Below are 27884 nucleotides of genomic sequence, written 5' to 3' on the forward strand. Positions count from 1 at the left end.
AATCTGGTTCCTGGGGACACTTCTGTGTCTCCCCCTCCCCGACCGCACCCTGGCGGCCAAACCACTGTGCATCCATGGTGGGTGTTGAGCAGGAGCGAACTGCTTCGCGCCCCCTCAAACAGTGGCAGATCCGTGCTTTGTTTTGGGGCACCCCAGCACACACAGCTTTTGCTGCCTCCCTTCCCCCTTCTGGGGGAAACACCTCCCTCCTGGGGTTGGGAAGGGGGATTCTCTGTGCCTTCCTGGAGGCAGATAAGGTTTGCGTTTTCTCTCCTTGCAGTGTCCCCGGAGTGAGGGTGTTTGTTCCCTCGTTTCTAGTAGCCGAAGGATTTGTTTCATGCGAGAGCAGGATTCAGGGATACACCATGTTTCATGCCTGTCACCTGTCTACAGCCCCAAGCTTCCTGCAAGACTGAGCCACCAGGGGGACGGTCCTGATTTGCCCCATCTTTCTCCTAAGCACCCAGCTGAGGCTAGCGGAGAAGTTCTTAGAAATGACTACAAACTCAGCTTGCATCTGGGACCTCTGTTTGTTTGTTTGTTTAATGTTTGTTTATTTTGAGAGAGAGAGAGAGAGCAGGGGAGGCGCAGAAAGAGAGGATCCCAAGCAGGCCCCTAGCTCCCAGCGCCAAGCCTGATGCAGGGCTCGAACTCATGAACTGTGAGATCATGACCTGAGCCGAAATCAAGAGTCAGATACTTAACTGACTGAGCCACCCAGACACCCCGTGAAACCTCTATTTTTTTAAAAAACTGCTGCACTGTCTCTCTCAAAAATAAACATTAAAAATTTTTTTTAAAAAAGGGTGCCTGGGTGACTCAGTCGGTTAAGCGTCCTACTTTGGCTCAGGTCATGATACTGCAGTCCGTGAGTTCAAGCCCCACATCGGGCTCTGTGCTGATGGCCCAGAGCCTGGAGCCTGCCTTGGATTCTGTGTCTCCTTCTTTCCTTGCCCCTCCCCCTCTGGTGTGCGCGCTCTCTCTCTCTCTCTCTCTCTCTCTCTCTCTCTCTCTCTCTCAAAAATAAATAAACATTAAAAAAATTTAAACTGATGCTGTAGTTCACATTGGCCTTTAGGAATTAATTACCATTTTATCAGATTTTTTTTTTCCTTACCTGCTTTTGTGGCAGTCATCTCTTTCTCCCATGCCTTGTCAAAAGTGGAACCATTAGTATGTCCTTTCTCTTCGGAGAGGGGCTTGTTATTCTTTGCACTTTTCTTGCCTGCTTTCTAGCCTGACAATTTAATGTCCTCTTCCTCCAGAGAATACACACTTTTGCTTTTGGAGAGAAGTAGGGTAGGGATGATCAACTTGGTGTGATTATGGAATGAGTTTATTTGAAGCTCAGCCTCAGTCTTTGTAGGGGATGGGCTAGTTCCACTTCTTTCTTAGTCTTCAGAGGTAGACCCAGGCAGTTGTTACTAAAGGAACACCGTTATTAGATCACTTTTCCCTTGGCAGCATCTGAACTCCAGGTTTGCTCTTCAGGCCGTGTGAGAGTACCAGAAGTTCCCCATAACTTCTTAGTAGTTTAGCCATTACTTTTATAGGCAAATCTTACTGGGAAAACAGTAGCGTTCCCTGCCCCTTCCCCACCAAAGAGTGCCTGGCTAGACCCTGTGGACTTCTCTTGGGGTTCCCCTTTTTAGTTTGGATTTTACCTATTTTCATCCAGCTTTTCTAGTTGTCTTTGGTAGGAGCATTAGAGATAGGTGTACACACACACACACACACATATATATATGCCTGTGTGTGTGTGTCTGTGTGTGTGTACGTACGTATGTATATACACACTTGTCTGCCATGGCTGGGATTCAAGGTCTTATAAGTAACCTTCTTTTAATCATATAGAATCATTCTAAAAAAATAAATATATAGAATCATTCTGTTTGGAGCTTACTGAATAAATTGTGTATCTGATCTCTAACTCAGACTTCCTCTTCACATTTTAAAAAATGTGTATTTACTTTTGAGGGAGAGAGTGAGAATAGGGGAAGGGCAGAGAGAGACGGAGAGAAAGAGAATCCCAAGCAGGCTCGGCACTGTCAACACCAAGCCCAGCCTGGGGCTCGAACTCAGGAACCATGAGATCGTGACCTGAGCCAAAACTAAGAGTTGAATGCTTAATCGACCGAGCCACCCAGGAGCCCCCTCTTGAGATTCTCAGGTAGAGTGTTGATCGAGTTGGGGTCGACAACTCCCCCAAATCGTACGATACAATGCTTTTGTCATCTGCCTTCTGCTGATTCCTCACGGGGAGTGTCTGTGAATAGGAAGGGGAAGCAGACAGGTGATCCCAGGTCTCTGTCATTTGGTGCGGCACCTTCAGCATGAGGCTCGTGTGCACTTGCCAGCCACTGTCCTCTCCCCTAACCCACCTGCCGTGATTCTAGACAGAAAAAAGGCAGGCAAGAGAATAGTTGTGCATAGTGCCGTTTACTTTACACTTGACTCTGCTCTGTTTTGGTGAACAAGCAATGGCACGTGCTTACTTGGTTTGTTAGGAGGTTCAAAATAATTACCATTTCTGTCTTGTGAGATGGCAGACGGGGGCTCACTAAGAGAGTACAGGAACTGTGGTGCAGGTAGGTAAGAGGACATCACTTGGAGGGATGGATTTAGTACAGAAGGAATCACCTGCAAACAGAATTTCAGAGGGTGAAGCCAGTATGTTGGTCGGAGGTAAAACTGGATGACAGAATTGAAACGTTCGATCAGAACAGCCATGATGGAGACCAAACTGTAGATAGGCAAAACAGGTCACTTTACTCCCTTTAGGATTTTAAACAGGCACAAGGAAATGAAAACACTGTCAAGTTTAGACAGAGGAGGGCAGAAATGAACGTTACAGGACGTGGTACCAGAGGTTCGTGTGAAATCACAACCAGAGAACTGTAAGTCCTTTGATTTCTAGGCTAGGGACTGCTGACGTGTATCTTGATTTTAATCTCCATATTTACAGTAGGATGTTGATGCCTGCCGCATAGGATCAGCTTCTCAGAATGAGAACAGGGCCCTACTTTATTTAGTTCAAATTGCTATATCCCTTAGCTGCTCCTAGAATTACAAAGCACTTCTACACGCACGAGAGGCATAGCAAAGTGGAGACGTTGCCTGTGTATGGATGGATCACACAAGATGCCATGTTCTCATGGTTACTAAAGGTTGAAAGAAAATAACATGAGGTAATTCAGATTCCTTAGATAAGTAATTATTTCTTGCTATATGCAGTTAATTTAAAAAAGTCCTCGCGTTTAAAACTTTGCCAAGGACATAGATAGTCATAACTATGAATCTTGCTTATTTCCCACAGGCAGTAGACCCCGGTTTCCTAGTGTAAATCAGATGAGAGTATTGATTTGATTAATCTCCGTGGGCGTGTGTCTCCCACAGGAGGTAATGTGTCAGTTAGTGATGCCACAAAAATACTTCCTACACGCCACTCCAAAACTCAGAAAATACGACGTTAAACATTTATAACACTCACAAGTACGATCCTGGGGTTTACGACAGGTTTGGCTTGGCCGAGCGGGTGCGTGTGATTTGTCTGTGGCAGCCCTGCCCTTGTGTCTCTCCTCCTCCTTCCTGGACCAGTAGGGTAGCCATGGAACGTTCTTGCGTTTAGGGCAGAGCCACAAAGGCATGAAGCGGGCCCTATCTCCAAAGCTTGGAACCGGAGCACTCTGATTTCTGTGCATGTATCGCTGAGAAAAACTGGTCATATGGCAAGTCCAAAGCCAACGGGCAGTGGCATACAGTCTGCCCATGGTGGGGGTCATGGCAAAGATACAGAGAGGGATATGAAACAGAAGCAGTACTCAAACCTCAGGTTACTTGTATGTTTGGACATGAATGCTTACAGTACGTTTCCTCACATTAGAAGAAATTTTACTTCATTCTCATTTTCTTTAGCATGATATTTAGTCTTTGATTATTATCATTTCCTTCCAGCACTAGTCATAGGAGGTACTAAGAATTTTCTGACTATGAATTAAGTTAAATTTGTGATTTTTTTTTAATTTTTATTTTTAACGTTTATTTTTGAGACAGAGAGAGACCGAGCATGAACGGGGGAGGGTCAGAGAGAGGGAGACACAGAATCTGAAACAGGCTCCAGGCTCTGAGCTGTCAGCACAGAGCCCGACGTGGGGCTCGAACTCACGGACCGCGAGATCATGACCTGAGCCAAAATCGGCCGCTTAACTGACTGAGCCACCCAGGCGCCCCGTTAAATTTGTGATTTTAACAATAATCAGTCAGACCCACAGACCAATCCACAGACATAAATAAATATGTGGGAGGAGTGCCAGTTTGACTCTGTCCTTTGTGTCTCAGTTACAGCTGAGTGATGGTGACATGGTTCCCCTGTGAGGCCAGATTTCAGCTCTGCACTCCACACAGTCCTAACCCACCGAGGAGAGGTGAGAGTTGAAAACTGTCGTTCTTACACTAAATTAGTGAGATTCTAGTCACTGTCAGATCATCAAAATACCTGAACTACAATTGGGAACTACGTATCTTACGCAAGATAATATTTCATCAGGGATTACAGGATGTGAAATATTTTACTTTTCTTAATTCTTGTAAATATGGTAAATAGTGCTTGTGGAAAAATATCGCAAAATAAAACATCCGAACTATTGTGTGCCTATAAACAAGGTATTCATTTTAACTGCATTGTCTTTACAATGGTGTAATAAATATACTTGTGCTGATATGACTTTAAAATAATTGTACCAATTCCAGTTGGCCTTTAATTTTACACTTGAAAAACATTTCTTAAATGGTTTGGCTAGCCATCTCCCTATAAGGATCTGAATTGTAATCCTGTTTCCTTTGTTGGTAAGTACATCACCTGTCACTTGGATGCATTTCTTCAGACCCTTTCCAAGTTTCAGTAGTAAGTACGTACCTTCAGTTCATGTGACCTGCCGTTAGCTGACAGACCGTTGTGGCACTGGGAGTGTCAGTTCACTCAACAAACACTCTGTATATTCTATACAAATACGAATAAGGCAAGTTCCTTTGCCTTGGAGAACGCACAGTTTTTGTCTACACAAGTAATCACTATCCAGTGCATGCAAATGCACGAATAAAGGCGCACAGATGAGGGATGTGGTGCATTTGAGAAAGTCTTCAAGGAGGAAGAGTTTTTAGGTTGGGTCTTAGAAGACCTTAAATATCAAAGAGCTCATTATTCACAGGGGCAGGGGAAGGACGGCTCGGGCAAAAGCATTTAAAAACATGCAGGCGTCAGATCATGATGGTATAGACGTGTTTAGCAATTGCAGTGCAAGCAGAAAATGAATAGGTAAATTATTTTATTAGTTTTTACAAGACATGATGAGGGGTTTCACTAGAACAGTAGCATTATGGCTGGAGAGAAGGGCCTTTTGAAGAGAGATTTTGAAGATAGTTTGATAGGACTTGGTGATCACATGTAATGGAACGGGCGAAGGAGGGTGGTGAAGAATCACAGGTGGCGTGAGGTGTTTGTCTCAGGTTACTGCCGAGAGCATAATGACAGTCATTGAAACGGGGAATGCAGGAGAAAGTAAGGAATGCTTAGAGGTGGTTGAAAGGAGTCCAGCAAGAGGTAAACAAGTTAAACAAGAGATTACATCAGTCCTACAACTTCCTTCGCAAGGAAAAGCCTATTCCTAAGCCTTGTGACGTGAGGCTTCAAGCAGGTATTTGAAAATAGGCCTTAGAGGAAAAGGAGGAAGAGGTACCCTGAAGAAGAGTCCCATGTTCCATCTGATAAATTTTGAAGGCTCTTCTCAGTCGGCCATGGTGATATTCATGTGTCCTACATGCATACCTTTTTATGCCAGCACAGATGCCGTGCTACTTTTGGGATACGAATAATGAAACATCAAGTCACCCAAATGTTTTCTTTTTCTTTCTGCGCCACCCCCCCCTTTCCTTTTTTCTCCACTGAGGTGTAATTCTTTGGTGAGGAAAAGATCAGTCAGGACTTGTTACGTTGGGAGAAGCACGTCACCATTACGGAGGGCGTCTTGAAGTCCACGTGCTCTCCAGTGTCCCAGGGAATCTCTTATTGAGCATGGCTAGTAAATTTCTTCCAGAAGTGAGTAAAACTAAAAAGAAATCGAATTCACGTGATTGTGATTCTCTGTCAAGCATATGAGCACTCTATTAAGTGAGGTGTGGCCTTTGACTTTTTGAGGCACTTAGGTAATGAGCAGTCAGCTGACTCTAAAATGACTTAACTCTCAAGTATGGAGATGGAAGCAAATAGAAATACAGAATTGGTCTTGTCATAGACCTTTTAACGCAGAGGCTTTCTTCCGGCTTTATCTCCAACTCCTAAGGTTGAGAATGGAACTAATGTTCTCCTTCCTGTTGCTTTGTGCTTTCTTCGCATTCCTTATTTATAACTGGGTCACTTTTGGAACTAATTTGCCTTCTTGAAAAAATTGAATCACATGCTTTTTAGAATGAAAACTGAAAGCCTAATATTTGATGAAGCATTTGTTGGTACTTTACAACAACGTAATGATTATTTGGTTTTTCTTTCCTGTTTGACTATAGGCTTACATTTTCTGGGTTAGCATTATTTTTTACAGATGCTGTTCTTTGTAAATTATTAAAGCTGTTTCAGCTGAAATGTTGCTGTGCTTCTAGCTTCTTGTACTGAGCAACATTTCACAAGGCAGAATTTGGTAAAGCTTTTTGGTTGAAACACGTTATTGTTACTTTAGGTGCTGACTGTTCTGATGCCGACTTTCCAATTGCCTTGATTAAAGTAGAAACATTCTATGGCTTGGATGACTTACATTTCAAATTGGTTTGATCAAGATGATTGGTATGAAGGACTACAAAGAGTAAGATACATTTATGTTGTAATTATGATATTCTGTGGGTTTTGTTTTCTGCTTTACTACTCATGCAGCTGTGTTTCTTTGTCATTTATGTTGAGGACATTTTTTCATTGAAATATTCTGAGGGTAAATAAGATAATCACTTGATCGATTCAAAAGCAGAGGTAAGAAGAGAATATGTAAATATAGTTGTATATTGAGGAAAAGGCATTTTTTTGTCCGTCCTGGTTTCAGATGAATTCTTAATTTTTTCAGATTATCTTTAAGCTTTAAATATAAAACAGAATTCTTTTTAATGAGACCGATGGATGAAAGTAGTAATACTTTTAACAAAATCATTTTACATAGAGAAAAACTTGATGAAATAGAAGATGTGCATGGTAATACTACATATATAATAATACTGTAAAAGAAAATGCAGAAATTTTCTGAAGAAGAGTGCCATATTCTATTTGATGAATTTTTAGGCAATTAATTATGTTTCAAAAGGACTTGGCATTGTTACTATGGCAACTTTTGCATAGTATTTTGAAAACAGCTATTCTGATCTGTTATTGCAATAGTAGAAAACTGCTATTTAAAAATGCATCTAATCAAGATGGATTTTGTGTAAAATTGTATGACGTCTCTGATTATTTTCACTTTTTTAATGGAAGTTTTCTTAATCATTTAGATGAAGGCACTTTGTGGATTTTTCTTTCTTTTTTCCTTTCTCTCTCCTTTCTCTCTCTCTCTCTCTCTCTCTCTCTCTCTCTCTCTTTTTTCTTCTTACACAGCCTGGATTTTTCCTTTTATTAGTGACTGGAACAAAAGAGCCAGAGTATCTTCACGCAGTCTCACCAGCTGGTCCTCGTAGTTGTTCGAGGGCAGACAAGCCTGGAGATAGACAGCACTACCTTCTCCCCCTCACTTCCTCGGGTCCCTTTCTCAGCACATCAACGAAAGACATTTTCCCAGTATTTTACTTCCTTTTAATTATCTCTTTTGTTGTAATTGCTCGGCAGTTTAAAGCCTCCTGCCCTTTGGGCTTTTCTTGAGATTTGTTTTTTCAACTGTGAAACAAGCCGGTGAACATCTCTGGAGCCAGTTAATAGCAAACCCTGGGGAATAATCCTCATATCGTGGACCCTAAAGCATTCTTCAGGACACAGGTGGAGGATCCATGGGTAGCTTTTCATTCTGGACTCCAGTCTTATCCATAAATGATGCAACTGTTCCAGCTTGTGGGTTTACTACGTGCCACAGGACACAGACACCCCACAGCATCTCCGTATTGTGCGTGCACATTTTTAATGGAATAATACGCGCATTTCTGATGTGGATCCAGAGGCTTTTTTCCCAGTGTAGTCCGTGTATTTCTCAGTGGGAAAGCATAGGGATGGTAGTCTAGCTTGCTAAAATGCTTTTTACTAAAATTGGGTGTTCCTTTATATAGTGACTTTAGGGTAGTTTAGAGATGATGAGAATTCAAATTCTTTTCCTCTGTCCTGACACCATCCTGACACCCTTTAAAACTACCATTGGCCTTTATAAATGAATTCCTGGCTCTGAGACGTTTTACGAGAGTTGCCGTTATTACATATGGATAAAGTTTGACCCTGAAATGACCACATCGTCTTCATGGGCTTGAGGTTCTTCTGGCTCAGGTTTAAATGGGAATGAAAGATCCTGTTCTAAATAATGAGAATTGGCACATGAATATTGACTAATTTCTTTAAAAATCCAGCTTACTATTTTTCAGATGATGTGTCTGTGCATATATATCCTATATAATCAGCATTCAGCCTAGTACATTTTTCAATATAATATTTTTTAACTGTTCACAGGAAAAGATAAGTTGGATTTTTTTTTTAGTTAAAATTGTGGTTTAAAAATGGAGTCTTTGAAAAATTATATACAAGTGAGTTTGATCTTTAGTACAAAATTATGATAGAATTAATTTTGATAGGAATAATATTGATGGCATATGTACATATTTCTACAGATACACAGACACATATATATGAACTTAATTTTCACTTAGTTTTATAGTTTTATTTTTGGCAGTTGTAACTCTATAATTAAAATTTTTTTTTTAATGTTTATTACGTGAGAGAGAGACACAGAGAAAGAGAGAGAGAGAGAGAGAGCAAGCAGGGGAGGGGCAGAGAGAGAGGGAGACACAGAATTGGAAGCAGGCTCCAGGCTCTGAACTGCCAGCAAAGAGCCCGACATGGGGCTTGAACCCACAGACTGCAAGATCATGACCTGAGCTGAAGTTGGCCGCTTAACCGACTGAGCCACCCAGGCACCCCTATATTTTAAATTTCATTGTGATTATTTCATATCTGCATACTCTCGCATATTCAAAAATGAGCTTTAATATTATACAAATCTAATGTAAATATACTCTTACCACTTTAATTTTTTTGCATTTCATGCACTTAATGTGTAGAGCATCTCTACTGTAATTATAATGTATGTAGGTGCATTTCATAGGAGATTGAAACAAAAAATTGAATTTAGGTTAAGAAAATAAAGTAATATCTTTGCAAGTAGGCTGTTGCCAGGCTACTGACAATGTCAGTTGCATGTGGGGTGTCCCAGTGCTCCGACTGTCTTCCTGAATCCTTTATAAATCTCCATTATTCAGTGTACCGAAAGGGTTAGTACTTCATCTTTAAAGTGTGCATGTTGTTTCTGGGCCAGAAAGATGGTATTTTCTAGAGCAACAAATCTTTGGAATGAACAGGAGATTAAGTCATTCTCTCTCTCTCTGTCTCTCTCTCTCTCTCTCTCTCTCTGTCTCTCTCTCTCTCTCTCTCTCTCACACACACACACACACACACACACGAAACATTCTAAAGTAAGGATGCAAAAGGGTACATCATATTTATCTGAAATATGTAATGAGCTTACATTCAGTTAACATATATTTATTTTCCTAAATATATGACATTTTATAGGATTTATATTTAAGGTACAGACACATATGTTAGAATAGACCTTCAGTTGAACATTTTCCATTTTCAGTAATGCAGAGTCATTAATTGTGTAATATTCATACGGACTACAAAGATAACACAAGCTTCTGGACATTTCTTTTTATGTCTTTAGTGATTGCAGATACCACTTTATAGGAGCTACATAGTATTACATATATTTTTAATAATACTTTTGAAAAATAAAATAAAAATAAAATAAAATACTGCCTATAATTAAGATGTATAAATGCAGTAGTATTTATATATTTAATGATGTATAACTTTTTTCAAATTTCATCCAAAATCCTAGATTTTTAAAATAAGTCACTATTTTGTTTTATCCTATTTATTATTAATGGCTGGTTTGGACACGTTATTCAACTCTGAATTTAAAAAGGATTTAAGTTGTTAGACTGTAAGACTTATAAAAGCTGCTTATGAACAAGGTCATACCATATTGGATGACAACAATGATATTTTTAGATTATCTAAGTTTGGAAATTCAAAAGTAGTGAATTCAAGATATACTGATAGTTAAAGTAAGAGTGTATTGACGAAATGGATTTTGAAGTAACTTATTTTTAATAAATAGTTAGCAGAGGGACTTTAGGTTTCTAGTCTGCCAGGTAAGGAGCTTAGAAGTCTTCATTTCATCCTTAAAATGATACAAAGCTGAACGAACTGAGAAATCAAGAACTCTTCTTAGATCTCTAAGAGAAGTGAGATCACAAGGCAGATTGCTTCTCACACCACTGGAGACACTGACAGGCAGTTACAGAAATTCACAACCTACTGGAGCAGAGACCTACCAGCTAAAGCCTCTGCAGGAAGCAGAACCAGGGTAGGAAAAACTGAACTAATTGATGAATTGCTGTGAGGCTCCTGTGACAAGTCTGAGAGTTAAAAGTTCCAGGGAGGCTGCCATGCTTATGTGCTTTTACCTCCAGGATCTCTACTAGGCCTTCACCATGAAAATCAGGGAAAATCCCTGCATGCTCCTGGCTGGGGGAGGGGAAAAGGAAGTATTGTGAAATATGTCCAGGCATTTTGTTCTTACCAAGGGTGTTCTCAGGGGAAACTCTTTCACCAGAGCCCAACTTGCTGGTTATTTCAGAACCTACCCTATGTGGCAGAAGGGAAATAGCTATCTCAAGCCCACTGTACCCCTCATGTCCCTCCTGGGGAATAAAAAACCCACAAGAATCAGAGGCAAAATTCACATTCCACAGGCATAGACTCACCAAAAGACAGAGACCTAATCTTAGCACTTTCAAATGCTTCCTCATGTTTCCTCTCCACCCTCAACGTACCATTGCATTATAAAGGTCTGCGTACCACGGTTCCTTTTACCACTACATTCATGTTCTCCTCTCAAAGATTACAGGGCATACTAAAAGGCAAAAACAAAACAAAAGAACCCCCAAAACCCCCCAAAACAAAAACAATACCCAACAAACAAGCAAAAAACCAGAAGCAATTTATTGGAAGGGAGTAAAAAAAAAAAATCAGAACAAGAGTCAGATATGGCAGGAATGTTGGAATAATCGGACCAAGAATTTAAAGAAACTGTGGTTATATGCCAAGGGCTTTAATTAAAAAAAATAGACAACATACAAGAACAGATGGATAATTTAAGCAGAGAGATAGAAATTCTAAAAGAATCAAAAAGAAATGCTAGAGTCAGAACACTGTAACAAATGAAGAAGTCCTATAGTGAATTCATTAGCAGACTGGATATGGCTGAAGAAAGAATTTCTAAGCTTGAGGTTATGACCGTAGGGACTTCCAAATCTGAAAAGAGAAAAAAGAATGGGGAGAAAACAGAACAGAGTACCAGGAACTGTGGGGCCACTACAAAAGGCATACCATGTACATACTAGAAATACCAGAACAAAAAGAGAAAGGAGCAGAAGCAACAATCGAAGCAATAGTGACTTAGAATCTCCCCAAATTAATGTCAGACAGCAAACTCCATATCCAGGAAGCACAGAAGATACAAAACCTGGTAAGTGCAAAAACAAACAAACAAACAAAAAACTACACCTACAAATCATATATCCTATTCAAACTGCAAAAAAAAAAAAAAAAAAAAGAAAAGAAAAGAAAAAAAAGAAAATCTTGAAAAAAGCCAAAGAAGCAAGGATAAGAATTAAATTGAACTTTTCAGAAACCATGACAGCAAGAAGAGAATGGAATGAAATATTTAGAGTGTTCAAGAAATAAAATACCAGCCTAGAAATCTGTACTGATAACACTGCAGTTCTCTTTCATGAATGAAGGAGAAATAAAGACTCTCAGGCAAAAATTTGGGAATTTGTTGCCATTAGGGAATGAATTGGTTGCAACAAATGTTAAAAGAAGTTTTTTTTTTTTTTTTTTTAAATTTTTTTTGAAGTTTCTTTATTTTGAGAGACAGAGCAAGCAGAGGAGGGGCAAAGAGAGAGGGAAAGAGAGAATCCCAGGCAGGCTCCGTGCTGTCAGCGCGGAGCCCGATGTGGGGCTTGAACTCACGAACCATGAGATCGTGACCTGAGCCGAAACCAAGAGTCAGATCCTCAACCGACTGAGCCACCCAGGCGCCCCAAAAGAAGTTCTTTGGAGAAAATTAGTGATAAAGGTTTGAAGCTCAAGTCTGTATAAACAAAGGGAGAATATTGGAGAGTGTATAATTAAAGGTAAAATAAAAACGTTTATCTTTCTTACTCTTAATTGATCTTGTTAACAAATATCAGTGTGTTCAAAATAAAATAGCAACAGTGTATTTGATTATACTTTTATACAAACACACGTATATATGCTATGTTGCTTATGTATAAATGAAATGAATGACAATGATCATACAGGGATGGAGAGAGGAATTAGGGATATTTTGTTATTAGAAGGTACCCATACTACCTGAGAAGTACTACCTTGGAAGTAGACTTGGATTAGTTGTATATTAGAAACTCTAGGACAGTCACACACAAAAAATGTTTAAATGAGGCACAATTGATATGCTAAGAAAAAAAATGAATCATATAAAGTGTTCAGTTGAAACCACAAAAGGAAGAAAAAGTGTGGAAGACAAAAACAGGAACAAAGAACAAGAGGAGCAAATTGAAGCAGTAAAAATATGGAAGATACTGATCCAAGTACATGAAGAATTATTTTGGACATTAATGCTCTAATCCACTAATTAAAAGACAGAGACCCAACTATATGTTATCTATAAGTAACTTGCATTAAATATAAAGACATATATAAAGAGTAAAGGAATGAAGAAAGATACACCATGTTAGCACTAATTAAAAGAAGTGGGTGTGTCTGTTAATTTCAGACAGAGCAGAATTCACAGCAGGGATAAAGAGGGACAGTACATAGTCACTCTCCAAGAAGGGGTCACTCCTCCAAGAAGACATAATAATCCTTAATGTGTATGCGCCTAATAACAGTACTATAATATATGAGGCAAAAAATCGATAGAAATGCAAAGAAAAATCGATGAGTGCACTATTATGGCTGGAGACTTTAATGCTTTGTCAGACTGAACAGATCTAGCAACAGAAAATCAGTGAGAATGTAGTTGGACTCTAGCATCTTCAGTAAACTGGATATAATTTCCGTCTATAAGGCACTTCACCCCAAACCAGATTGTACACTCTTCCCAAGCTCCCATGGAGCATTCACCTAGATAGACTGTATTTTGGGCCATAAAACACATCTCAGCAGCTTAAAAATATGGAGATAATATGAGGTCTACTCTCAGACATGAGTGGACTTAGACTAGAAATCGGTAACAGAAACATAACTTGAAAATCCCCAAATGCTTAGACACTAAGCCATGGTCTTTTAAATAACTAAATAACACATAATCAAAGATTTTTTTTAAGTTCATTTATCTTGAGAGAGGGAGCACAAGCAGGTAAGGGGCAGAACGAGAGAGAGAATCCCAAGCAGACCGTGTGCTGTCAGCACAGAGCCCGATGTGGGGCTGGAACTCACGAACCTTGAGGTCACAGCCTGAGCCGAAACCAAGAGTCAGACATTTAACTGATTGAGTCACCCAGGCACCCCAGAGAAGAATTCTTAAATTAAAAAAGTATTTTAAACTGAATGAAATTGAAAATATGACTTAATGTAATTTGTGGGAAACAGCCAAAGCAGTGCCTAGAGGGAAATTTATAGCATTTAATGCATAATTAGAAAAGAAGGAAGATCTAAAATTAATCACCTAAACTTCTACTTTAGAAAACTCGAACAAATTAAATTCAAGTAAGCTGAGGAAAAGAAATAATAAAAATTGGAACAGAAATCAGTGAAATTAAAAGTAGAAAATTAGTAGAGAAAATCAGGAAAAGTAACATCTGCTTCTTTGAAAAGATCAGCAAAATCTATAGGCCTTTGCTAGACTAAGAAGAAAAGAGAGAAGGAGGAACATATTACTAATACCAGTAATGAAAGAGTGGACCTCACTGCATAGCCTATGGACATTAAAAGGCTGGTAAAGGAATACTACAAAGGATTCTATACCCACAAATTTGATAACCTGGATGAAATGGACCAATTCTTTGAAGACACAATTTGCCAAAACTCACAGAGGAAAACTATGCAATCTGAGTAGGCCTACATTTTATTTTATTTTATTTTATTTTATTTTATTTTATTTTATTTTATTTTATTTTATTTATTTATTTTATTTTATTTATTTATTTTATTTATTTTATTTATTTTATTTTATTTTATTTATTTCATTTCATTTCATTTCATTTCATTTTAAATATATGAAATTTATTGTCAAATTGGTTTCCATACAACACCCAGTGCTCATCCCAAAAGGTGCCCTCCTCAATACCCATCACCCACCCTCCCCTCCCTCCCACCTCCCATCAACCCTCAGTTTGTTCTCAGCTTTTAACAGTCTCTTATGCTTTGGCTCTCTCCCACTCTAACCTCTTTTTTTATTTTTTTTTTCCTTCCCCTCCCCCATGGGTTTCTGTTAAGTTTCTCAGGATCCACATAAGAGTGAAACCATATGGTATCTGTCTTTCTCTGTATGGCTTATTTCACTTAGCATCACACTCTCCAGTTCCATCCACGTTGCTACAAAAGGCCATATTTCATTTTTTCTCATTGCCACGTAGTATTCCATTGTGTATATAAACCACAATTTCTTTATCCATTCATCAGTTGATGGACATTTAGGCTCTTTCCATAATTTGGCTATTGTTGAGAGTGCTGCTAGAAACATTGGGGTACAAGTGCCCCTATGCATCAGTACTCCTGTGTCCCTTGGATAAATTCCTAGCAGTGCTACTGCTGGGTCATAGGGTAGGTCTATTTTTAGTTTTCTGAGGAACCTCCACACTGCTTTCCAGAGCGGCTGCACCAATTTGCATTCCCACCAACAGTGCAAGAGGGTTCCCGTTTCTCCACATCCTCTCCAGCATCTATAGTCTCCTGATTTGTTCATTTTGTGAGTAGGCCTACATTTTAAAGAAATTGAATCAATAATAATGTTTTGCGGTATCATGATTTATAAGAAAATACTTTGGGTCGTTCACATGACCTGATTTCCCAAGCGTTTCCATTAATGTGTCTTGTTATGTTAATTAGGTGACTTTAAAAGCCTGTGGAGGCTGATTGCTGGTGGAGCCAACCGTAAGGTTAGAGGCTTGGAACTTTTAGTCCTATATCCTTGACCTCCAGGAGGGGAGAGGGCCTGGAGGTTGAGTGATTGCCCCTGGGCAATGATTTAATCGGTCTTGCCTCTGTAATGAAGTCTCCATGAAAACTCCAAACGAAGGGTTTTCCTTCCCAACTTGATAAACATGTGGCCCACCCTGAGACTATGGGACCTCCTTGCCTTTCCCCTCATTCCGTGCCGTGCCGTATACATCTCTTCCATCTGGCTCTCCCTGAGTTACATCCTTTTATAATAAACCAGTAGTCTAGTAAGTAACATGTTTCTCTGAGTTCTCTGAGCCATTCTAGCAAATTCAAAGACTTGCACAGATACTTCACTTCAGAAGGTAGATGACATGTAAGTGTATGGAAAGATGACCAGCACAGGGAATTGCAAATTAAAACCACAGTGAATTACTGCTACATACCTACAAGGATGGCATGTCTGGACCGCTGACAACATTCAGGCCACTGAGGATGGAGAGCAGTAGCTGCTTTCACTTACTTCTGGCGGGAGTGCACATGGTTGATGGTTTCTTACAAGATGTACATACTGTCTTTGAAAGATGTTTGTTTATTTTGAGAGGGAGAGGAAGGGGCAGAGAGAGAGCGGGGGAGAGAGAAGCCCAAGCAGGCTTCTGGTAGCACAGAGCATGACACGAGGCTAGAACTCAGGAACTGTGAGATTACAACCTGAGCCAAAATCAAAAGTCATCCAGGTGCCCCATAAAGTAAACATGCTCTTACCAGGATGTAGCAGTCACCTCCTTTTGCACCCCTTGTTATTTGCCTAAATGAGTTGAAAACTTTAGTTTACACAGAAAACTGCACATGGATATGTGCAGCTTTATAGCAGCTTAAAAAAGTTTTTTTAAATGTTTCACAGAGAGAGGGAGAGAGAAAGCATGAGCAGGGGAGGGGCAGAGAGAGAGAGGGAGACACAGAATCCGAAGCAGGCTCCAGGCTCTGAGCTGTCAGCGCAGAGCCTGACGCAGGGCTCAAACTCACGAGTGGTGAGATCATGACCTGAGTCGAAGTCAGACGCTTAACCGACTGAGCCACCCAGGCACCTCCATAGTAGCTTTATTCGTAACTGTTAAAACTTGAAAGCCACCAAGATGTCTTTCAGGAGGTGATGGATAAATAAGTGGTTCATCCAGAACAGGGAATATTTTTCATTGCTAAAAAGAGATGAGCTTTCAGGCCATGAAAAGACATGGCAGAAACTTAAATGCATATTACTAAGTTAAAGAAGCCAATTTGAAAAGATTACATACTGTATGTTTACAACAATATGACTCTCTGGAAAAGGCAAAACTACAGAGAGAGCGGAGATATCTGTGCTTGCCAGGAGTTATTGAGAGAGGGAGAGCTGAATAGGAAGAACATAGAGGAGCTCTAGGACAGTGAGTCTCTTCTCTACAATATACTAAAAGGGCGGGTACATGTCCTTCTGCATTTGTCAAACTGCATAGAGTGTATAACACCAGGAGTGAGCCCTAATGTAAACCGTGGACTTTGGGTGATGACGTTGTGTCAGTGCAGGTTCACCATTGTAACAAATGCACCGATCTGATGAGGGATAGATGGGTGGGGGACCTTGTACATATTGGGGGTCAGGGAGCGAGTGGGAACGCTCTATAATCTTCTGTTTTGTTGTGAAACTAAAACTGCTCTAAAAACGGTTTATTAATTTAAAAAAAAAGTAAAAAAGAGCAGAAAGTGAAAAATGTTTAAATGATTCCATTTTACCCACTAGTTTAAATCTTATGTTTCTTTTCCAGATATAAATTCAAGATTTGTTTAAACATAAGTCAGAAACCATTTTCATTTGCACACAAACATTATTAATATTAATCTTGGATCCCAAAGATAAAATACAAAAGCCTACTTAATTCACCCTGCGGTTGAAATAATCTATGTTTTCAGTGAAAAGTAGTGTGGTAACATTACTCGTTAGGTAAAGTATATTTTAAAACATTTGTCCTGACTGTTAGGGCCTGAGGAAATACAGGTTCCAGGGGAGGAGGAACGAAGATTTGTATAGTTAAGCACTCAGAAGACTGAGGGCCCAGTTTGTTTATCATGCCATTTTTCACTTCAGATAATGTTCTACTTTTTTTTTTTTTAAAAGCCACTAGTTCCACCCTGATGAGGGGATTTGATGGGATGAAGATAGGTTTGAGGAAGAAAGAGGAAATTAAGAGATCTTTTCTAGAAAGTGGGAATATGAAATAGAAAAGATATAAAGAAGAAAGTAACTTTATAAAAATGGAGATAATAGAACTGACTAGAACTTATTAATTGCTGAGCACTAAAATAAAGGAGAATTATAGGGTTATGGTCAGGACATCATTCCACCTGTACTGAAAAGGAAGCAGGTAGTAAAGAGACAGTGTTTTATTTTTCCGTGATGGTACCAGGCGTCACTGGTTCAGAGTAGCTGGCTTTAACCCACTAGGTGGCAGGGTAGAAAGAGAAGAGGCAGGTTGGGGTGGAGGGTTCCCGGGGCTAGACTGAACGTGTACCTAGAAGAATTGTGTCATAGGTCAGACGTATATGTCTTTCTGTGTTTATCTCTCATATATGTGATAGTTCAGGTGTGGTGTTAAGGCAATAACATTTCGCTGCTGAAATGATGTAAAGCTTTTGAAGAACATAAACAAAATAGTGATGAAATGCTGACTCTGGGATAGACTCATCAACACGAACCAAATTTATCATATTTCCCAGATATTATTTTTTCAAAAATATTTTAAGATTATAATTGCTAGCTGTATTTTTTCCTTACTTTAATCAGATATGAAATTGACAATAGTGAAAAATTGATATTTGCATGGTATAACTTTGTGGTATTAGTGAAGGTTGTCTTATACTAAGAAACCTCATTTTTAGACCAATATTTTTTTACCATATTAGAAAAGACATCTAATAATAGTCTGGGTTCTGTCTTTAAAAAGTTGTTTTTGGCCAATTAATCTACTCTTGAATGCCATTCGTTAGGTAACTATATAGTGCAATACTCAGAATAGGTTTTTTGGTTGTTTTTTTTTTTTGTCTTCGTGTTTTTACTGTATTTGGATTTTCATAACGATTGTAGACTTAGAAGCAGCCTCCCTCTTGGTTTGCTCTTCTCCGGAATCCCAGAGAGTTTACACGTAGATTCACAGAATCCTTTGGGCTGAGAGGGATGGTAGGGAAAACCTAGTTCACAGGGTTTCTGTTAGAAGAAGCAGAGACCTGAGCTTAGATGCTTGAGTCCAGCTCATGCCGTCCACTGGCTTGGAGTCGGGTGTCCGTCCCTGTGTCCCAGCCAGGCTGATTCTGCATCTCCAGGCTGTTGACTCCACCAGCCTCTGTCCTGCCACATCAACAACTTGTAACCGGTAGTTTCCAGCTTCCTTCTGTCCCCTGTTCGCAATGAGCAGTATTGGTAATGCAGCTCGTCTACCTGCCCTGTGTGCCTCAAGTGGCTTTTGTGAAGGTGCTGAGTCACTGTAACAATAGTGATGCTCTGTGGCAGAGGTCACGCAGTCCCCCCAATAGTGGCTCACTGTGTTTTACGTTTGAATTTGCTGCCTTGAATGTATTGCCAGTGTTTAGAAATCAGGTTTTACACAAAAATCTAGATCCTTCCATTTCCCTGGAGAGTTTCATAAATCTGGCCACATGGGAGGAGGACCTTTCTCCAGGGGCCCTCAAGCCCTTTATTTTTTTTTCTTTAATTTTTTTTTTCAACGTTTATTTATTTTTGGGACAGAGAGAGACAGAGCATGAACAGGGGAGGGGCAGAGAGAGAGAGGGAGACACAGAATCGGAAACAGGCTCCAGGCTCTGAGCCATCAGCCCAGAGCCCGACGTGGGGCTCGAACTCACGGACCGACTCAAGCCCTTTAGATACAACACGCACCTGTATTCCACTGTAGTCCCCACGGGTCCTGTAGGGTTCCCATTCCTTGGCCAGGTGCCATTTGTCATTTATCATTTATAATCTCTTGCTTTTCACACTGAAATGACCTGCCTTGGTGTCTCTAGACATCGGGGGATTTCAACTCTTGTTCTCTGAAAGTATGCACTGAGATGAATCGTTCTCGTAGAAATTTCTTTAAAAAAGATGAAGATTGAGGAAGATAGATGGAAAATAATTAAGTTGGTTGCATAATGGAAATGACTGATATTTCTCCCAATTTGTTTTTCAAGGCAAACATGTCCCAGGTAAGGCAAGTGGGACTCCTAGCTGCTGGATGTCAGCCTTGGAACAAAGATGTTTGCGCTGCCCATGGAGACAGGTTTGCGTACTGTGCTACCCTGGCCATCTATATTTATCAGGTCAGATTCTGTGGATTCTTTCTGATTTCCGAATTGTATTAGGTAAAGTTAATATTTAAGTAGTACGTATTTTTAAATCCCTGTGGTATGAAAAGCTGAGTGCTTTTTGGTTTTACAAGTCAAGCTTTTAGAAAATGCTCATCTCCTAGTTTTAAATTATAAGAATCTTAATTGATTTCACAATCATTCATGCAGTTTCATCAGCAAGAATTTCTTCAAGAATTAAAAGCTCCCCATTTATTTTTTAATTTTTTTAAGGTTTATTTATTTTTGAGAGAAGGACACACAGTGCAAGCGGGGGAGGGCCAGAGAGAGAGGGAGGCACAGAATCCAAAGCAGGCTCCAGGCTCCCAGCTGACAGCACAGAGCCTGATGTGGGGCTTGAATTCACGAACCGTGAGATCATGACCTGAGTCAAAGTCGGATGGTTAATTGACTGAGCCATCCAGGTGCTCCCCATTTATGAATGGCGAGCAAGTAGAATTTAATTCTTTTAACATATATTCCCATATAAATAATTGGAATTCGTTTATTCATTAGTTTCAGACCTTGCTTAGTAACTTTCATATGATAAAATCTTACCAGGTGAAGAATAGGCATCATCCATTAGAGATCATTATATTAAAAACAGTGCAGATATATTTTGAGATATCCTTGGGATACAAGCCTTTATAACTCCTTTTTTCCGTTAACTAGCTCCATCCAGACATCTCTTATCAGTTCCCAATCTACAGAGCTAGTGGCCTTCTGAGTTTCCCCAGGCAGAGGTGCCTTATGCCTCTTCAGTCCAAGTCAGTCTCCCTCCTCAGACTCGGAGCCCACATTTTGGTGTTAGCACTGCGCCCTTCATCTGAACCACAGCCGGGAGAGCCAGCTATCTTTGGCTCCCTCTTCTGCTCACCTCTTTTCGCTGAAGGTGAGCAGGGGCCATCGTAGTGTTTTGTACCCGTTACTGTCTTCTTTATACTGTGTCACCTACACTTTCGAATAGTCTCTCAATATCCTCTTTGCCTCTACTTTGACTCTCTCTAGTTTATTCTTCATTGTAATTAATCATCTTTAATGCAAATCTGAAATTTTCAGTCTTCAGCTCTTCCTCATTCCCTTTTATGAAATCCTAACTTCATAGTATGACATCGTGTTACCAGCATTCTGTCTCTCTCCTCTCACCCTGTGTTCCAGGCATACCATGGTAATTGTATTTTCCAAAACATCTCAGACTCTTGGGTATCTTGCCTTTGCTTACACTAATTTCTTTCCATTTGCCTGTGTTGCCTGTTTAGAAAGTATTTTCTCGTCTTTCAGATCTCAGTTGAAGTATAAACTCTTCTCCATATTCTGCTTTTTCCTCTTTCTTATTAGCAAAGGATCTTATAAAACAGACTGCCCGTCTCAGTGCTTCCCTTTACCAGAATGAGACTTCCTCACCTTTGAACTCTCAAGTTATGCATACTCTCTGGTATTTTTTAAAAGTATTTTTTATTGTTTATTTATTTTTGAGAGAGAGCATGAGCAGGGGAGGGGCAGACAGAGAGGGAGACACAGAATCCAAAGCAGGCTCCAGGCTCTGAGCTGTCAGCACAGAGCCCGGTGCGGGGCTCGAACTCACTAACTGTGAGATCATGACCTGAGCCAAAGTTGGACGCTTAACCGATCGAACCACCCAGGAGCCCCACTCTCTGGTATTTTATAAAGACTCATTAAATATTTTCCTTGTGATACATTTTTTTGTTATTTTGAAACACCAACATATTTTCAGTTAAGAGTGAAAAAAATGATCGTATTATTCTGGAATAAAAATCCTTTTAACTACTAACAGTGTTGTAGGTTTATTGAAAATTTAATAAACAACAGCATTAATCTATAAACCAGTTTTCCACAATATCAATTTTATGTAGTCCATTACTCAAGGTTGTAGAAATACACACCAAACTGCAATTTCCATATAACTCACAATTTTTCGCTTCCCATACAGAAGACAGCAGAAGCCTGCTGACTGACCCCCCCCCTTCCTCCCGTTTGCCTCCTTCACACTTTCCATGTCCTCCCAAGCTTCTCCTTCCCAAAGATCTACAAAATGCCTCCCTTAGTCTTAAGTCCCTATCTTCTTGTCTTATTTCCTTTTAGAGAAGAAGAATGTATTAGACAAGGCAAACTATTCCTCTAAGGAGTAAAGAAGGTCAGAAAGTGGATGAAGGCAGAACTCAATTTTTTTCCTGTTTGCAAGTGTCTTAAGTTTTGTGATGACATTTTATGACTTGAATATTTAGGAAGATTAAGCTAAAATTATTAATATAAAAACCCTATGAAGAAAGTTTATGTATCATTAAAGACTGAAACAAACTAAAAATCACTCTGATTTAGAAGTTAAAACAAACTCGGGTGACAGTTGATTACAGAGTTCAGTGTAAAACCTTGTTGCAAAGTATAATAGAAAATTACATTTATATTAAATGGTGGCATTAACATTCAACTTCCATTAATCAGTATTGTTTTAAATGTCATTATCTAAATCAAAATGCTTTGAAAATTATGCTACATGAGTATTTACTAAATCACACCCAGGGTCAATGTACAGTCAAAGTCTGATTGTCTGTTACACTCTCTATAATGATGCTGAGGTTTTATCAGATTTTTCAGAACTATTAAATGATACTTGTAAATGCCATAAGAATTTTTTCTTTAGCCATTGGATTATGATGCAATAATATATTGTATTAACTACTCTAAAAATAATTTATGGCCTAGCTCATTGTAATGGTACAGGCTCTCAACTGTAAACAGAATAGGAATGTATTAATAAATTAATCCCTGTAAGTATTCTATATCATGCTTAAGATACTACTTGGATAATTGTGTACTAAATCCAGGAAAGATCATTGATGTGCATTGTAGCTTCTTCATATGTGTTTGTATTCATAGACTCCTCCACAGGATTTCTAGCTTATAGAGCAGTCTTTCTATTAGATACATTAGACACTTTCACAGTATTTACCACAGGTAACATAAATCACTGAATAACATCAAACTTACAAAACTGTTCATTCTTAAATGTACAGGAAATATTCTTAAATATTTAAACAGGACAATTGAAGATTATTGTAACTGCAATACTAATCAGATGAAAACTCTACTGGTACTTGGTTATCTCTAATAATATTTTCATCCAGAGTTGTTCAGGAATAGCTGAAGTTCAGGTAGTAACAGATACAGAAATTATAGAAGACAAAACCTTTGGAGATAATTAGGTCATTAGTCAAAATTTTAGATACAGAGGTGTTCACTATAGCATTATTTGTGATAGCAAAAGTTAAAAGTTGCTTAAATGATAAACAAAAGCATAATGCGTCCTTTTTTCAATAATATTAACTGAACTTCTTTTGGCCAAGTATTACTAGGCATTAGGAATGCAGCTCTGAACAAACCAGTCACATTCTTCTCATTGAATTCATGTTCTTAGTAAGGACAGGGGACAGGGAGAAATCTGTGAAATATGTCATTTTATGAATAAATAAGTAAATGTTTCAGGACGAAATGCGTTCTACAAAAGATGTAAAATTAGGTAATATGCTAGAGTCATTGACACCAAAATCAAAGGCAACAAAACCAAAAGTTAACAAGTGGAACGACACCAAACTAAAATCCTTCTGCAAAGCAAAGGAAACCAACAACATACAAAGGCAGCCCACTGAGTGGGAGAAAATATTTGCAGATCATATATCTGATAAGGGGTTAACATCCAAAACATATAAGGAACTTGTATGACTCCATAGCAAATTAGGCAAGCGATCTGATTAAAAAATGGGCAGAGGATCTGAATAGACATTTTTCCAAAGAAGGATTCCAGATTGCCAACCGACACATGAAAAGAAATCTCAGTATCCCTCACCACCAGGGAAATGCAAATCAAAACCACACTGAGATATGACCTCACACCTGTTAGGATGGCTGTTTTCAAAAAGACAAGAAGTAACAAGCGTTGGTGAGGCTGTGGAGAAAAGGGAACCCTCATGCCCTGTTGATGGGAATGTAAGTTGGTGCAGCCACTGTGGAAAGCTCTATGGGGGTTTCTCAAAAAATTGAAAACTGAACTACCATGTGACCTAGCAATTCTGCTTCTGAGCATTTATGTGAAGGAAATGAAAAGATGTATGCACTCCCATTTTCACTGCAGCATTATTTACAATAGCTGAGACTTGGAAGGCACCAAAGTGTCCATTGATGAATGGACAGATAATAAAGAAAATGTGTGTGTAGTTAGCCATAAAAAGAAGGAAACCCTCTTTGCTACCGTATGGATGAAACTTGAGGGCGTTATGCTCAGTGAAATATGTCCGAGAAAGACAAATACTGTGTGATCTCACTTATACGTGGAGTCTGAAACAAAAAACAAAATGAAACTGAACTCATAGATACAGGGAATCGATTGGTGGTTGCCAGAGGTGGGGGTGCTGTGAGGGAGAAATGGGTGAGGGTGGTCAAAAGGCAAAACTTTAGAAACTAAGGCATGAGGATGCATTGTACAGCATGTTGAATGTAGTTGATGGCACTCTGTTGTATATTTGAAAGTTGCTCCGAGAGTGGATCTTAACATTTATCATCGCACAAAAAGAAATTATAACTATGTGTGGTGATAGTCAGCTAGACTTAAGTGATCATTTAGCAGTATATACAAATGTTGAATCACTATGTTGTAGGCCTGAAACTAATATTACATGTCAACTGTATCTCAACTAAAAAAAGGATACAGCTAGGGGACAGGTTTTCGCATGGGAAGGGGTGTATAAATTTATTTAGATAGTGTGGTCAGAAAATACCTCTGTGAAGAGGCAGTTTTGAACTGAGACCGGAACAGGAAAGGATGAATAACCAGGAGCAGACAGACGGGGAGAGCATTGAAGGCCAAGGGAACAGCAAACAGGCGTTAAAGCAGATGTGATTTTGCTGTAATAGAGAAACAGGAAGGTCAGAGTGAACAAGCAAGAATGTGATACCCAATGAGCCTTGCAAAATAGCCGAGGTTCATGATGTTGTAGGGCATTGAAGGCCATGTTGCAGTCAGGATTTTACTGCAAGTGTAAGGTTGAAGAAAGATTGGTGTAATCAGTAATTAATGTAATAATGATTTGAAACACTCTCCAGTAGCAGTGTGAAAGGTTCATTATTGTGTTAAAAGGAAAAGCCAGGTACAACCAAATGGCTATACGGTGTAATCCCAAACATGTTGAAAAAGGTAACAAAGGAAAAGGCACTGGCTGATGGCGCATTTACAAAGGAAAGAGGAAAATTAGGCTATTTCTTTTGTCCACTTCCATATAAGAACACAACGAAATGCCCCATCCAAAAAGCAATAACATAAAACAGGTCCAGTGATACCATTGTTCTGCAGACTTCAGACATCTTAATGTAATAATGAGCAGGTGGTTTGTTTCACCTGATTTTTTTGTTGAAGTATAATTAACATTCAATGTTATATTAGTTTCAGGTGTACAACATACTGATGCAACAGTTTTTCACGTTACTCACTGATCATGATTGTAAGTGTAGTCAACATCTGTCACCATACAATGTTATTACAGTATTACTGTATTCACTCTGCTGTACTTTTCATCTCCATGAGTTATTTTGTAACTGGAAGTTTGTACCTCTTAATCCCCTTTATCTATTTCACCCATGACCCCACCCACCTCCCCTCTGGCAGCCACCAGTTTGCTCTGTATTTAGGAGCCTGTTTTTCTGTTTGTTGTTTGTTTTGATTTTAGATTCCACATATAAGTGAAATCACATGATACTTGTCTTTCTCTGACTTATTTCACTTAGCATCATACCCTCTGTCTGCAGCCGTGTCATTACAAATGGCAAGATTTCATTCTTTTTTATGACTGGGTAATGTTCCACATCTTCTTTATCCATTCATCTGTTTTTTCAAAGTTTGCTTATTTTTTTGAGAGAGAGCGTGTGTGTGTAGGAGAGGGTCGCAGAGAGAGTGGGAGAGAGAGAATCCCAAGCAGGCTGCACACTGTCAGTGCATCTCACAAACTGTGAGATCATGACCTGAGCCCAGATCGGGAGTCCCAACGCTTAACTGACTGAACAGCCAGGTGCCCCCTGTCCATTCATTCATCTATGGACAGATGCTTGTGTTGCTTCCATATCTTGGCTATTGTAAGTAATGCTGCAATAAAAATAGGGCCGTTTTCATTTTCTTTGAGTAAATACCCAGTAGTGGAATCACTACATCATGTGGTATTTCTTTTTTAATTTTTTGAGGTACTTCCATACTGTTTTCATGGTGGCTGTATCAATTTACATTCCCACCCGCGGTCCTTTTTTTCCACATTCTCAACTCTTGTTATTTCTTGTGTCTTTGATTTTAGCCATTCTGACAGGTATAAGGTGATAACTCATTCTGGTTTTGATTTGCATTTCCCTGATGATGAGTGACGTTCAGCATTTTTTTTTCCTGTGTCTGTTGGACATCTGTATGTTGGAAGATGTTTATTCAGGTCCACTGCCCATTTTAAATCAGATTATTTGGTTTTTTGGTGTTGAGTTGTAGAAGTCCTTTATATGTTTTGTGTATTAACTCCTTATTGGATATATCATTTGCAAATACCTTCTTCCATTCAGTAGGTTGCCTTTTCATTTTGTGGTGGTTTCCTTGACTCTGCAAAAGCTTGTTTTGGTGTAGTCCCAATAGTTAATTTTTCTAACCTAAATTTTTTCATTCACATCTAATTAAAAATTACAGAAAAAATATTCTAAACCAAGTGTTTTTCCCTCATAAATACATATAGCTATAGAAAATATAAAGCTCTGAGTTATTATGCATATTTCAGTGTACAGTTATTTTTACCTTTTATAAATTATATTTAATGTCAGTGCTCTTATTTTTTAAAAACTGATTTTTTTCTAGACATCGTAACTTATCAGGAAGATGCAAATTAAAACCACAGTGAGATATTACGTTACACCTGTCAGGATGGCTAAAATAAAAAACTCAAGAAACAATAAGTGTTGGTGAGGATATGGAGAAAAAGGAACAGTCGTGCCTTGTTTGTGGGAATGCAAACTGTGCAGCCACTGTGGAAAACAGTATGGAGGTTCCTCAGAAAGTTAAAAATAGGACTACCCTGTGATCCAGCCAGCAATTGCACTGTTGGGTATTTACCCAAAGATCATAAGAACACTAATTCCAAGGGATACATGCACCCCTTTGTTTATAGTAGCATTATTTACGTTAGGCAAGATATGGAAGCTGACCGAGTGTCCATTGATTGATGAATGGATAAAGAAGTAGAATATATATATACAATGGAATGTTACTCAGCCATAAAAGAAAAATGAAATCTTGCCATTTGCAACAACATGGATGGAGCTAGAGAGTATAATGCTAGGTGAAATAACTCAGAGAAAGACAAATGACATAGGATTCCACTCGTATGTGGGATTTAAGAAACAAAACAAGCAAAAGGAAAACATAAGAGAGAGGGAGGCAAATCAAGAAACAATCTTAATTATAGAGAATAAACTAATGGAGGAGAGGAGGGTGAGGGGATGGGATAAATAGGTGACGGGGATTCAGGATGCACTTTCATGATGAGCACCAGGGGGCGTATGGAAGTGTCGAATCACTATATCGTACACCTGAAACTAATATAACTATGTCAGCTAACTGGAATTAAAAACTTTAAAAAAATGATGTACTTCTGATTGAATACTGTTCACGTTTGAAAGTAGACCAAGGCTTGAAATGTGTTCATATCATGGTAGTAGGTGTACTAATTTTCACGTATGTAGCTTTTTAAAAACAAAAAACAATGTGATTATTAATGAAAAGTGTATAACTTAAAAAGAAGCACTGAAATGTTTTATTTATATATTTTTTTTAGTTGGATCACCGTTATAATGAATTCAAACTTCACGCAATTATGTCTGAACATAAAAAAACAATCACAGCTCTCTCTTGGTGTCCACATAACCCTGATCTGTTTGCAAGTGGCGGTACCGATAACTTAGTGATCATTTGGAATGTTGCAGAACAAAAAGTCATTGCTAAGCTCGACAATACAAAAGGTATATT

General features: G+C 39.0%; 1 protein-coding gene across 11 annotated transcripts in view; it reads left to right on the forward strand.

Annotated features, from left to right (window-relative positions):
- WDR17 (WD repeat domain 17) overlaps window positions 1-27884 on the forward strand; it is a 109254-nt gene that overhangs the window by 20497 nt on the left and 60873 nt on the right. For 7 of the 11 annotated variants that reach the window (XR_015249913.1, XM_086703119.1, XM_086703121.1 and 4 more), the window contains exons 2-5: window positions 4339-4424; window positions 6729-6851; window positions 19673-19801; window positions 27694-27877. Coding sequence is in view for 10 of the 11 variants with exons in the window: in XM_086703119.1 (XP_086559245.1) it covers window positions 6786-6851; window positions 19673-19801; window positions 27694-27877 (379 nt within the window). In the remaining variant the exon portion in view is untranslated. The remainder of the gene's footprint in view (window positions 1-4338; window positions 4425-6728; window positions 6852-19672; window positions 19802-27693; window positions 27878-27884) is intronic. The other 4 variants (XM_086703125.1, XM_086703127.1, XM_086703126.1 and 1 more) reach the window with 4 other exon arrangements.

This window comes from Puma concolor, chromosome B1 (assembly GCF_028749965.1).
Source record: "Puma concolor isolate L17-30 chromosome B1, mPumCon1.1.hap2, whole genome shotgun sequence".
Taxonomy (NCBI): domain Eukaryota; kingdom Metazoa; phylum Chordata; class Mammalia; order Carnivora; family Felidae; genus Puma; species Puma concolor.